Source organism: Tetrao urogallus (genome assembly GCF_951394365.1).
Source record: "Tetrao urogallus genome assembly, chromosome: 20".
NCBI classification, from domain to species: Eukaryota; Metazoa; Chordata; class Aves; order Galliformes; family Phasianidae; genus Tetrao; species Tetrao urogallus.
This window is the reverse complement of record NC_136833.1, coordinates 5,654,498-5,667,668: the sequence shown is the minus strand read 5'-3', so window position 1 is coordinate 5,667,668 and position 13,171 is coordinate 5,654,498. Positions and strand designations below refer to the sequence as shown.

The 13,171-nt window shown below is 46.0% G+C and overlaps 2 protein-coding genes across 2 annotated transcripts; one reads left to right on the top strand and one right to left on the bottom strand.

Moving 5' to 3' along the window:
• Nucleotides 1–145: 145 nt before the first annotated feature.
• On the top strand, nucleotides 146–6,535 carry SMYD4 (SET and MYND domain containing 4; the record flags this gene model as incomplete). The annotated part of the gene is made up of 10 exons (XM_079545022.1): nucleotides 146–276; nucleotides 344–485; nucleotides 636–725; nucleotides 1,774–2,932; nucleotides 3,196–3,378; nucleotides 3,677–3,840; nucleotides 4,537–4,669; nucleotides 5,103–5,219; nucleotides 5,581–5,704; nucleotides 6,385–6,535. The coding sequence occupies 10 exons, from the start codon at nucleotides 146–148 to the stop codon at nucleotides 6,533–6,535; spliced, it is 2,394 nt and encodes a 797-aa protein (XP_079401148.1).
• An 806-nt stretch (nucleotides 6,536–7,341) lies between these two features.
• Nucleotides 7,342–11,402, bottom strand: SERPINF1 (serpin family F member 1; the record flags this gene model as incomplete). Its single annotated transcript, XM_079545044.1, has 7 exons — nucleotides 7,342–7,601; nucleotides 7,958–8,168; nucleotides 8,541–8,683; nucleotides 9,509–9,712; nucleotides 10,476–10,631; nucleotides 10,711–10,909; nucleotides 11,325–11,402. The coding sequence occupies 7 exons, from the start codon at nucleotides 11,400–11,402 to the stop codon at nucleotides 7,342–7,344; spliced, it is 1,251 nt and encodes a 416-aa protein (XP_079401170.1).
• Between the last annotated feature and the right edge of the window lie 1,769 nt (nucleotides 11,403–13,171).

Genomic DNA, 13,171 nt, shown 5'->3' with positions numbered 1-13,171 from the left:
CCGGCGCGTCTCCGACGTCACGCCGCGCGCGCCCAGAGTCGCGCTCCTATTGGCTGCCCGGTCGCCGTACGGCGGAAGTGCCTTAAGGGAACGCAGTGCTGCCCCACTGCGCGCCGCCATTAGAAAGTAGAACGGGGAGCGGCCCATGGCGCTGCCGGTGGAGGAGTGGCGGCAGAACGTTGCCCGGCGCTGGGCCGCTCTGGAACCAGCGCTGAGGGAACGGCTGGCGGCGGCACCGCTGGGCGAGGCGCTACGGGTGGGCTGCGGCCTCTTTGGGTGAGCGGGATGGGAGAGGCAGGGCGGAGGTGGGGTTGGCCGCGGTGCTGATCCCGGTGTCCCGCAGGCCCGAGGTGGCGGCCTTACGGCGGCTGTGTGACCGGGTTCGCACGGACAAGGAGCCGGCGGCCGCTCGCTTCTACCGGGAGGAGGGAAACCGGCGGTTCGGCCGCTGCCGCTACAGCGAAGCCGCTAGGCTGTACTCGCAGGTAGGAGAGAACGCTGGTAAGAGGGGCTGGGGTGAGAGTTGCGGCCCCGCCGGGCGCTTCGTGCGCCACACTGCTGAGGGGTTTCTGTGAGGAGAAGCGCTGGGGGCTGCCCTCCTCTCCCCTAGTTGTCAACCCGCTCTGCTCCTACAGGCCGCGGCCCACGAACCTCCCCGCAGTCCTGAGGTGGCCCTGTGCTTCGCCAACCGCTCCGCAGCCCTGTTCCATCTCGGGCACTTTGAGGTAAGTCGGGGCAGCAGTTTGAGCATGTGGGTTACGGGGTAAAGAAGAGCACAAGCAGAATCTGAGGTGTTGCCTCGCAGTGTTTGCGTGTCAGATTTCAGGTCGCTGCTCCCGCAAACCCCACAGTGGTGCCTCTTTGAGAGGCTGTAGATCAGTGGCCGGCTGTATCCTGGGTTGCGTCAGCAGAGGGGTGGCAGCAAGGAGAGGGATGGGATTGTCCCCCTCTGCTCTGCCCTCGTGAGGCCCCATCTGTTGTGCCGTGTCCAGGTCTGGGGCTCCTGGCTCACAAAAGATTTGGAGCTGTTGGAGCGGGTCCAGAAGGCCACAGGTATGATCAGAGGGCTGGGGAACCTCTGCTGGTGAGGGAGCTGGCCTTGTTCAGCCTAGAGGAGAGGCTTAGGAGACACCCAATAGTGGCTGTCCACTTAAAGTGAACTTACAAGCAGGTAGAAAATAAACTTTTTATGTGGTTAGATAGCAATAAGATATGGGGGAATGATTTTAAACTAAAAGAGGGGAGATTTAGATTAGATATCAGGGGAATTTGTCACTGAGAGAGTGGTGTGGCCCTGGCACAAGCTGCTAAGAGAAGCTGAAGGTGTGCAACCTGGTGTAGGGAACCTGCTTTGGCAGGGGGGTTGGTCTCGATGATCTCTAGAGGTCCCTTCCAACCCCTACAATTCTGTGATTCTGTGTTCTCGGCCAGGTTGAGTGTGGTTCTGGGCAACCTGATCTGGTGTCTGATTTAGTGTTTGGCGGCTCTTCCCACAGAAGGGTGGTTGGAGCTCGATGATCTTTGAGATCCCTTCCAACCCGAGCCATTTTAAAATCAGGTGTGCTTCTGAAGCTGTGCTTAAAGCTTCCATCGTTAGCTAGACATTGCTGCTTTCTTTCTAGTTCTATGTTAGAAGTTTTATCTGCTTAACAGATAGGCAAACTTTTTGTCCATAGCCAGTAAAGAGTCTTATTAAAACGTGCTGAATCTTAAATGGAATAAAAGAGTACATCATTTTCAAGTGGCCTTAGAAGTCCTTATCTTTGTTTCTAGGTTTGTTTGGAAGATATTGCCAGGGCTGAAAGTCATGGCTATCCAGATAGGCTGCTGCCCAAGGTCTTGCTGCGGAAGGCTGAATGCCTGCTGCGTTTGGGGAGGTTACAGGATGCAACAGACACCCTCACTGCAGTGGAAAATAAAGTGACTGTAGATGGGATTATGACTAGTTCTACCCACCTTACGCTACTGAAAAAGTTAAATCAGCTGAAGACTGAAATACATCAGGGGAGCTGTTCAGAACCTTCACGAGGAGCACATGGTGATATTCAAAGGGAGTCCGAGATCTGGGAAGAGAATGGCAGTATTTCAGGTGCATCTTCATCTTTGAGCTTGAATTTCAATACAGAGAGAGGACGTCACTTGGTGGCCTCCCAGGACATCCTGCCAGGACAGAACCTGTTGAAAGAGAAGGCTTTTGTCTGTGTGCTCTGCCCAGGTGAAGGGGATAGCCTTCTTCTACAGAACAGCAGTGAAACGGTGTGGGATACTCAAGTCACTAACGCAGATCTTTATTGCCACCATTGTCTGAAGCAGCTCTTAGCCTCTGTCCCGTGCTGTGGATGCAGTTATGCGAAGTACTGCAGCCAAAACTGTGCAGATGTGGCATGGGAGCAGTACCACAGGACAGAGTGCCCCTTGGGAGCACTGCTGCTCGTGTTAGGGGTCTTCTGCCATGTTGCCTTAAGGACTGTTTTACTAGCAGGATTTTCAGAGGTTAGCAGGCTGGTGGAGTGGTCGCATGGTGATAGCAACAAGGACCTTTGCAATGCTGAGGCAGGAGATAAACATCCCAGTGAGGCACTGGATACAAGAGCTGGAACAAAAGGTATCCCTGGTTGTAATGATAATGGCCAGTACCAGAGTTCTTACCGAGCTGTGTTCAACCTTTTGCCACATGTTGAGAAGCATAGTCCTGAACATAAGTTCCTTTGCATGCTGAGTATAGTAGCTATATGCAAAAAATTGCAAGAAACTGGTCTAGAGGCTGCTGTTCTGAACAGGGAGTCATCTATAATGGGATCAGAACAGAAGACGTATGGAAAAACATCTGAGGAACTGTCTCCAGAACTGATGATTATAGCAGAAGCAATGCTGAGGCATGTGTTGCAGCTACAGTGTAACGCACAAGCGGTCACTGTAATGCAGGAGTTAGGTAAGATAAAAAATTTAAGCTCTTCCTTGTAATTCATCTCATTTGTGTGAAGCAGAGAGTTGTAAAAAAGCTCCTATTGCAGAGGGGAAGTAATTGTTTAAAATTTCATGTCCTGTCTCATGTCAGCCTGTTCTTTGGTGCACACATAGATGGTATTCAGCTGTCCTTTACTGTACCAGCTATCTAGTGGTATCTGTAATTGCATAATTTGCATGGGTTACAGAGCATTCATTCTCAACGCAGTGTTTTTTCTTTGTCTTTAGAGTCTGGAGATGGTGCTGTTGTAAATAAGAAGCCTGTGCGCCTGGCCACAGCCTTCTTTCCTGTCCTCAGCCTTCTGAACCATTCGTGCAGCCCCAATATCAGTGTGTCATTCAGTGGGACAGTTGCCACTGTCAGGGCATCTCAGCCAATCCCAAGCGGCCAGGAGATTTTCCATTGCTACGGTAAGTGTTAAGTCTCTGTCTCAAGGCACACAGATATCCTTTCTCCCCTCCTTGGCGTGCTTACTGATTGCTAATAATATCATAATTCCCAGTGTAATGCTGCTAGAGTCTTTGTTTATGTATGAGCCTTGACCAGAGGCATCAAGCTAAGTATTTCTTACCTGCTGAACCCAATGTGCTTTCAGTCTCCAGTTCTGTGCTATCCAAAAGATGTTGCTTTCTGTCTCAGTTTTAACAAAGATGGATCTTTAGGAACTGTACTTGTTAAGTGCTTTCTACCCTTGCTGTCCTTCTGCAGGGCCTCATCACTGTAGAATGAGGGTTGCTGAGAGACAACAGCTTCTCAGTCAGTATTTCTTTGAGTGCCGCTGTCAGGCATGCCTCGATGAGTTAGAGTGTGATGTCGAGAGTGTGTCCATGAGAAACTCATTCTGCTGCCCTAACTGCCAGGCTTCAATGCAGGTAGTTCTTCAATGGTTATGATTGTTTAACTTTATCAGGATGTGTAATGCTTGGGCCTCTGGGAAAGTCAAGATTTAAAGGCCTGAGTTTATCACCTCTGCTGCACAAGTAAAAGCCCTTGCAGAGTAAAAGCAGTATTTCACTGTTCTTAACCAGCTTCCTTGCAGTGTTCTTGCTTTCAATCTTCCAGCATTATAGTGAAAATTCTGCCCTTAACAGGGAGTTAAAATCCCTTTGAACTTGCAGAAGGAATCTGATAATATCATGGCTGTGGTTTGTGGGGAGGACGATGTTTGGGAAAGAAAATGGGTCCTGGAGTCTAGAGCACAAGATGTTACCTGCAGGGTTTATGTGTGATCAGAATCACACTGTCTGCAGTTCACAGGATATAAATGGAAAACAAATGTAGCATAGATGATAAGCCAACAGGGTCTGTATTTTGTATGAATATTAGTTGTATACTTCTTGACCTTGCTTCAACCTAACCTACGGTGGGCTGAGACCGGCCTGCATAGCAATCATAGCTATTCCTGGAAGCTTCACCTAAAACCCGAGTAAGTTAGCAGCAGTTTACAAGCAAGCCACCTGGTTTCTGAACTATATTTAGCATCTCTGTAGCATAATACAGAGGTATGGAGGTGGAAAGCAAGTTTGAGTTGAATGTGAGCAAGAATGATCACAGGGATGTTTTCACAGGGGGAAGAAATGCTTTGTTGTTCAAACGAAGCTTGTGCATTCTCAGTCAGCAGAGGGAGATTGTCACGGCGCTTACTGGACCTTCAGCAGCAAATGGAGAAAGCATTAGAGCTGCTAAGAGACAGCAAGGCTGGTAAGGCTCAGCTTTCTGCTTTAAGGTCAGCAGCTCTTGGTACGCATCAGGAGGCTTGTTATAGCCATGAGATGGCACTGTTGCTTATGTAGTTGGGATCTGCTGGCATGAAGCCGGATGTCCCTGGGGACTTGAGCTTTATTTTTTTTTATACCCCTGATCCGGGTGTTAATCTAGGTCACACGTTGTTCCACAGTGACTAAAAGAACTCAGGATAACTTTGGAGTTATGCATTCTTGGGCCTCGCTTTCCTGAAGTGAGTCTGGCCAGCTCTGCGTTAAGAGTAAGCAGGGCTGCAGAGGAAGTAGATGTTGAATCCTAACCAAATCCAGATATAGTTGTGTAAGATGCAGAGATGACTGAGTTTATTACGTGACTCATGGCAGGCTGGGGACTGGCCAGTAGGATGAATTTTTCATATTCTGTTTTATAGATGAAGCTATCAGAATGCTCCTGAAGTGTCAAATGGATGCTAGAAACTTCCTGTCACCAGAGCATTTGCTGATGGGAGAGCTGGAGGACCATCTGGCACAGATCTATGCTGCTCTTGGTACGGCATTGTCTTCTCACTCAAAATCGTCTCCAGTTTTCTGAACTGGGGATTTAATTTGGCTAGTGTTTTCCCTGACTAGCTTTTTTACTTTTCTACTACTCTATTTCTCTAGTTTTGACAGCAGAGCTCTCAGAAAGACTGCTTTTGCCAAAATTACATTCTCAGCAGGCAATGACCAATAATGTGATCTCATGTTCTTGTCATGTTTCCTTGTCCTGGTTCAGAGAATAGCAGCCTCCCAAGAATACTGTAGACACAGTTCACCACGTTTTGCATTATGCTGTCAAACTCTTTGTATGACCGTAGCTGTAAAAGGTAATTATTTATAGTTCTGTTTGTTTGTTTATTTTTCCATTAGGAAAGTGGCAGGAAGCAGCCAGACACTTGGAGAGGAGTATTCAGCTTGTGGAAATGCATCATGGGCCATCTAGTGTAGAAATGGGTCATGAACTTTTCAAACTGGCACAAATTCTCTTCAATGGGTAAATTTGCTTTCATTCTCTCTCCCATCCCTGTGCCTCATGTGTGTCCAACACAGCACTGTGGCAGTTGGTCCTTGGCATATTGCAGGGCCCTGGGCAGTTTGGTCCAGGTACAAAAGTTGTCCACTACTCAACTGCAAGTCGATAGAACCCAACAGGGTTCACTTATGCCTTATGATTCTCTTTGGACCCATTCCTCAGCCTTTTATCTGTCTACTCTTTCTATTCCCTGACTCTGTTTATTCCCTGTCCTATTTTATTCTGAGAACTAGTCACCCCTGGTGTTTGCGTTTCAATTGAACAATGTTGTTGACATCTTTTCAAATAAGGAAATAAAATCTTGCTCTATTTTGGCCCTCCAGTTAATCTCCTGATTACTGCAAATCTTCTAACAACACACCCCTTCAACTGTCTGAATTTTAGCATGAGCTACAGTGCAGAAGAAGGGGTACATATACTCAAATGTTTTAACTTTTTATCCATTTCCTTTCCTTATTCATTATTTTTGCCCATTCTCCCTTTGCAGCTGAAACACTTCCTACTTTTCCTGTTGCTGAAGGGTGGTGGAGGGTGGGATTGATAGCCATGAACAGGGTGAGGTTTCTTGGGGAGAAGGTTTGAAGCTTGTGCAACTTGAGGGAGCTGAATTCATTATTTTGTATACACTTTCCCTACTTCAGATTGGCAGTTTCTGAAGCTCTGAGCACAATTCAAAGAGCAGAGGAGATTTTATCAGTGCACTGTGGTCCACAGAGTACTCAGATCCAGGAACTACAAGAGATGAAGACCTGTCTGTTAGAGCTTCCCAGAAGCATCCTTCAGAGGACTTAATTTCCCTATCAAAGGAAGATTCAATGTGATCTTTCATCAAAGCTAAGTTTCGTGTGGTAAGGTTGTCATGTAGTACAAGCTGGAAAATTGTGTGTAACGATAACTCAAGTGAAATCCAAGATGCTCTTTAGAGATACAATTGTAAATAAAATGACCGGTTCTAACATGAGGGGTCTGCGTGTGGTATAGTGGAAATAGATGCTGCTGTAGGATTTCTGCATGTGGGTGAAGCAAATGCTTGAGATGCTTATGTGTATGTGTGTTTCTAGAGAGATGAACCTCCCATGTTGGTATTTTGTTGGTCATGAACGTTCAGTCATCCAGACCAAAGTGCCTTTTTCTTCCAATGACACACTTCCATTCTTGTCAGCACGAAACATAAATGGTTGGGATGGATGAGGCAGCTGGCTGGGAAGTGCAAGCTCACGAGCTGTAAGAGAGGACACTGCAGAACTTGGAGGGCTACCAGAGCAGATCCAGCAGTGATTAACAACTGGCTTCGGCTTGGTGGATGTGTTAGGGGAAAATGCAGTATACACTAGAGTAATGTCTGTATATAGGAGAGAACAGCACTAGGGATCCATCTAGGGAAAATGGGAGTGTGAAGGTATGTGACATAGCCAGGACAGTCTTTCAAGGGAGAATACAGGGGCTTGTGGAGAGTAATAGCAAAAGCTCTTTTATTGCAGCATAAAGGCATAAGATTTGCAAGTTGTGTCTTTGTGCAGCAGAGCAGGGAGCCAATATCTCTCCCAGTACCATCCTTTCCACTCAAGCACTACCACTGCAGATTACTGTGAAGGGATCTAAACACTTCTGGGGTCCAGGATTTTGCCAATGAAGAGGAGGGTTCCAGTGGTATCATCTCGCAGCACAAGAAGAAATGGTCTGTCCACATGATACTCTATGGGGAAGGTCAGACGAGCAGCATTCACCCCAGGAGTTGGTGTGGATTTTTCCCCATCTTCATTAAGCTCCAAAACTGCCTTGTGTTGCACATGAGATAGCTTAATAGGTTTGGCAGAAATCTTAGTAAAGTCAGGTGATGTGAAAAGTGACTGGAGCCCTGGAGGAAAGAAAGAAAATTCCATTAACTAAAAGCAGGTGGGAAAGCAGCACTGCTAATGCTGTGATCCAGGAGGACATGGCTGTTCAGGCAGAGGTAACAGAGAGAAGCTTACATCTGTTTGTACTGTGCTTCTCCCTCTTAACCTCAGAAACACTGTATGAGCTTGGTGGAAATATCTGATAAAAAGCTGAGGAGTCCTGGACTGAAGTGGTTTAGTTGTTGCTGAAATCTGTACAGACTGAGAGTGGTACCAAACTAATAACCCACCAGCATCATATTCCCTTGTGAGCAGGAAGCAACTTGCCTACTGCTTTCAGACTTGACAGTCTGTGGAGAGAATGTGATGTACATACTTGTCTCCTTTAAAGTGTTGCCAAGTGCCTCTTCGTAGTTCAGCTTCAGTTTGGGCAAGCTTAGCACAGCATGCACTGTCTTCAGCTCCCTGTCTACATCGTGAACAAACTCAGAAGTGAGGCTTTCCTCAATCAGAGTCATATTCTGGGTCACCTTCGTAGGCAGGAAGAACATGGCGCTGACTCCTTCTGTCAGTGGCAGCTGGGCAATCTGGAAGAGCAGTTATAAATAAGAAAGGGACATAAAACCCATGGACCAGTGCCCCTTCTTTGAACTCATACTACAGCAAAAGATTTGTTTGAAACAAGTACAGATTGAAAAGTTGTGTGTCCTGCTCCTCTTGCCCAGCTTTAAGTAGACCAAAACAGGCTAGTAGGATCTGTGCACTGTTTAAATTCTGCACTAGCCAATGTAACAGCAGAAAGAATATTCTAAGAATCAACAAACTGCCTTTCAAAATAGGGACTGCAAAACTAGCCTGATGGGTGGAGCGATGCTGTCTTGTGGAATGGCTTAACAGCTAAGTGTAGCTGAGCCTGTTCCTCAGTAGGTTTAGATCTTGTGCAATATTTGCTGTCTGACCTTGCAGTTGAGCTCTGAGTCAAAACCGTATCGCAGTATGGCTTTGGGGTCTGACATCATGGACACTTTCACAGTTCTGTCCTCATCCAGATGGAAGTCGTTCAGGACAGTCCTCTTGGTGTCAAACTTGGTTTTCCAAGTCCCTGTTTTTTTGAAAAGATAAAATGAAAGATTGTCTGGAATGTTAAACTAGTCTTATATGCGGCTGAGAAATGCTGTGCTTTATGTATGATGTAGTATTTGTTCTTTAAAAGTTGAGGCACAAGTGAATGATAGAGATGGAAGTAGGCTGATGGAGCTTATTGATTTACTGCCGTTCTTAGGCCCCTCCTTTTCATCTGAGAATTGACTAAATGGGAAATAAAAAATCAAGCCAGTGTATGGGTGGAGTAGCTGTTGGGAAGTTGATGTCTACTTATGTAATGACAAAACTATTTTAAAGGATAACAATTGTGTCAATGCACAGAAAGCACTCCTCTCTCCACCTTTGTTTTGCTCCTTGTCTCTAAGCAATAATTCTCTGGGACACTGGATTGTGTAGGTGCTGGCTTGGAGTGTGTTCTAGAACATCCCTCCAGTATTTCCCTACATGCCTTCCACAGTGACAGTAAGGCTCAGCACAGCCTTTAACCTCTGCCTTCCCTAAATGTTAATGCTCTATCTTTTACCATTGAGTTTTGCAAGCTTAAGCTTTCTTCTCTGGTCTGTTACTGCAAACAGGTCAAGATTCAGCTTCCCAAGAGTAATAATTAAAAAGATTCAGCTTCCCAAGAGTAATAATTCCTCTGCTGACGACTAGTTCTGCTCAGGTAGCATGAATATTTCTCTTGCTTATTAAACGTGTGCTCAATCACTTTCTTATATTCGGTACCTTGGCACTTTCTTTTCACTGTTGGCAGTGAGGTCGTTCCTTCACATATCTTCTAATGCGTGCTTAACAGACCTCTGTAACAAAGTGCACACCTTACCCTTGAAGTAGGCAGCCCCAGCAAGGAGAATACTGACATCTGTGGGCATGTCCTTCATGAACCGCAGAATCCTCCCCCTCGTCTGCTGCCGTACCCAGTTGTTGACTTCCTGGAGGTCTAACTGGGTGTTGCCACTTAGTGCCCTCAAACGCATTTTGTAGGACTTCTCTAGCTGGCTGTGGAAAGTAGATTTCACCCTCAGTCCTGGGAAACAAAAAGATGGATGTTGCAGTTAATTAGCGCCCTTGTGAAAACGATCTCAAGGCAGCAAATTGCAGTCTGAAGCTCAGCAGCAGTTCTCTCAAAAGAGATCTGTGGCTGTGAGTATGCTGAAACCTGCCATCAAAAGGAATGACTGACAGTGCAAGGAAGAAACTGAACCAAATCCTAAAACCATCCATGCTGGAGTATGGAACAACTCTCTACTAAAAAGTAAAGAAGAGAGATATGAACAGAAGGCTTGGGTACAGCTATTCCTGCATCAATCTTCTTTCTCTAGCTTTCTGTATGAGCACAGCTTACTCCACCTATTAGATTTTGGTTCCAAAAGATAGCTGCTAGTTTTTTTTTTCAGATGTTGACTGCACATCTCAAATATTTCTGCAAGGAACTAAACACAGAATACTGGCTGAATGCTGTCACCAAATAGGACAATGTAATTTGTGATTCCTGATAGTTAGCAGCATCTGCTAGGAAACCAGAATCCTTATAGTGAGTTTCTTCTAGGTCTTCTGCGTGCTAGCTGCTCTCACCAGTATCTTTTGGTGCATGTTTGGTCTTCTCATTTATTTGCATGTGCACAAACTTTCCAAGGCTTTATCTGAAGCAGGAGCACATTCCATGCACACTGCCTGTGTTGTGGCTCGTTATATCAGAGCCAAGCAGTTTGTGTAGTGTTACTTGGTCAGTGTTTTCTACCTGCTGCTAGTTATGTAGGTAAATTCTGAGAGAGGGAAAGGACTTTTACTTTTCTCCACGATGATACGGGAGGCACTTTTCAGGCTCTTCTCTGGCCCAGTCACACTGGCCAGTAGGTCCTTGTAGGTGTTGTGGACCTCAGCTTTGTTAAGTAGATCATAGAAGAGGGCACGAGAAATCACATCTTCTGTTCGTTCTCCAGCCCCTGCCAACAAGAAGGACAACAGTATAAAGGAGGGCCTGTCAAATCAAACAGCATGTGAGGAAAAGGGACAGGAACTCACCAAGTGAGAGACCAGAGAGAGCAGTCGCCAGGCTGAATGGAGACAGCAGCACGTTGGCAGTGGCCGTCCGGCTGGATTGCTGGCGGTACAGGTCATAGCCAAAGTTGGAGACTGCAGCTGCCAGCTTGTTTACAGGGGTCTTGTAGAATGGATCTTCCTCCTCAACCTCACCAACAGTCCCATCAGTGGTCGGAGAGTTCTAGCAAGTACAGGGAGCACTGTGTTTAGACTTGAAGTTTGCAAGAACAGTTATGGTTACTTTAAGCATTTCAAAGGCAAACAATCTGCGGATACTCTCCTGTAATCCACAGAAATATTAGCTTGATCTTACTGATACAGAGAGACTGCAGGAATAGTGACTTCACTTTAAAGTGTCCCAATAAAGCTGGAGGTGGTGCTCAGGTTGGAATCCACTGTGTCTGCCTCACAGTCATCTCCTGATGTCAGCACTGTGGCTTTAACTACGTAAAGCAGTAGTTAGTCTCATTATGTTGCTAAATGAAAGCCTAGTTAATTTAGGAGGAGGGTGCTTAATCCTTCCTTAAGACTTTCTAAAATTAAATAATCTTCTTCAAGTATCTCTCCCTCATTCTCTGTTGCTGTCTTCTACTTACCTGCCCAGCAGGTGAGTTCTGGGATTTACTTGGGATCGTTAGAAGACCCAGGAGAAGGAGAATCACTGGAATCTGCATGCCTGAACCTACAGAGTAAGAACATGGCAGTGAGTTTGAGTAACATTGAGAGGAATGCATCTCCACCACTCCTGACTGCTGTATCTCGTTGTGACGGGAGCTGTGATGACATGCTGCTGCTTGTCCTTCTTGATTGTGAAATGCACACCTGATTTTTGCTGGGTTTTCTTCTCCTCTAGCTTGAACTATTCAGCCAGCCTTGGCTCTGAGGACTTCAAAACTGGGCAAGCACTCATGCCTGGGTGTGTCTAAACACATAAGCAGATGTGTGTGGCCCAAACCACACTGATGCTGGCAGCTACTGAGTGCTAGGGTCCAGAAAAGCATTAAATCGTAACTTCTCAGTTCTAGGCTAAAAATTAAATACATCAGAACATATAGAAGCTAGCAAATCTATACTGTTAAATGAGGTAGAAGACAAAAACTATCTACTGTTCTGGTAAACAAGTTCCTGCCTCAGTCAGTAGTTCATCACGATTCTTGTGTCTATAAGTACTTGGAAGGCTATAGAGCCTATACAAGTCCTTTGCTTCTTATTTGCTGTTGGATAAAGGACCAAGAAGAGCTTTCTTAAAAGCCAGTGAAGAAAGGGCAGTGTGTAAATACCTAATGCTGGGCCAAATCTGGCTAACAGATGAAAGTCAGAGCTTGGCTTATTCAGTATTTTAGAGGTGAGAGAGAAGTACCCAAAGCTGGTAAGCTTGTTCCTTCTGTAGAAGCCACTTTGAATCACTCCATTGCTGGCATATGTGACTCTTCCAGCCAGGTCTGGTGCAAAGGGCAGCGTGTAAGCCAGGGTTTCGCTGTGGGTGCAGAACTACTGCAGAAGTGTCATGCCCCACAGAACAGACGCCGCTGCGGCTGGTCTGAAGCAATATTTATACAGATTCCCAGAAATTAAAGGAAGAGAGTTGTGTTTAAGTAACCCCTGTGATCCAGGCATCCAGTGAAGCAGCAGAAAGAACATGTGTTTCAGATTAACTGCAGCTATAAAGGCAATACGCCTACTGGTAGAAATACAACTTAAAGCCACGTGGCTACAACAGCCACAGGTCAGGACCTGGTCTGCTCAGGCAGAGGCTTTCCTTCAGTGAAAGGCCGTTCACTGCTGCTCTTTCCTGCCAAAACCCTTTTCTTCTAGAGGTAGTTCTGCCCTGGAGAAAACCGTATCACAGTGGAGGTCATAAGTTTTCACATAAGCTTAGACAGCGTAACAGAAGTAGTACTTTCTTCTCCCTGTGCTCTTGTATCTTGTGGCCTCTTCCTATACCAGCTGTTGAGTAGATGAGATTTTTCTGGCACAGGAAATACAACTCTATCGAGAGGATTTACTATGCTGGAAGAAACCAACGTATTTGGTGGTATGACAGTGGGTACAATGTTGGGATTGCTTCTATTGTTGCAGAGGTCTAAAATGAACAGGCACCGTGCTGAAGCAGAGAGGCTCAGTGTGCATCTAAGACAGGTCACAGCCAGGGCTCTGTGAGGATGCCTGCACTAAGCAGTCCTCGCACGCTAAGCGGAAGAGGTTTGGCACAATCCAGTCTGGAGATGAAGCTTTTCCATAGACCATAACCTTTTCTCTTGGAAAAAAAAACCAAAAAGCTCAACACAATCCCTGCTTCCAACTATACTGAGCTCCTGGGAGTACAGCAACGGAGATTGGTTCTGCAGATCTGTTCTGTTTTTGCCAGCGCTGTCACCAGCTTCGTATTTCTCAAACTTTGCCAAAAAACAATTTCCATTTTAGAAAGACAAAGCCTTTTTGC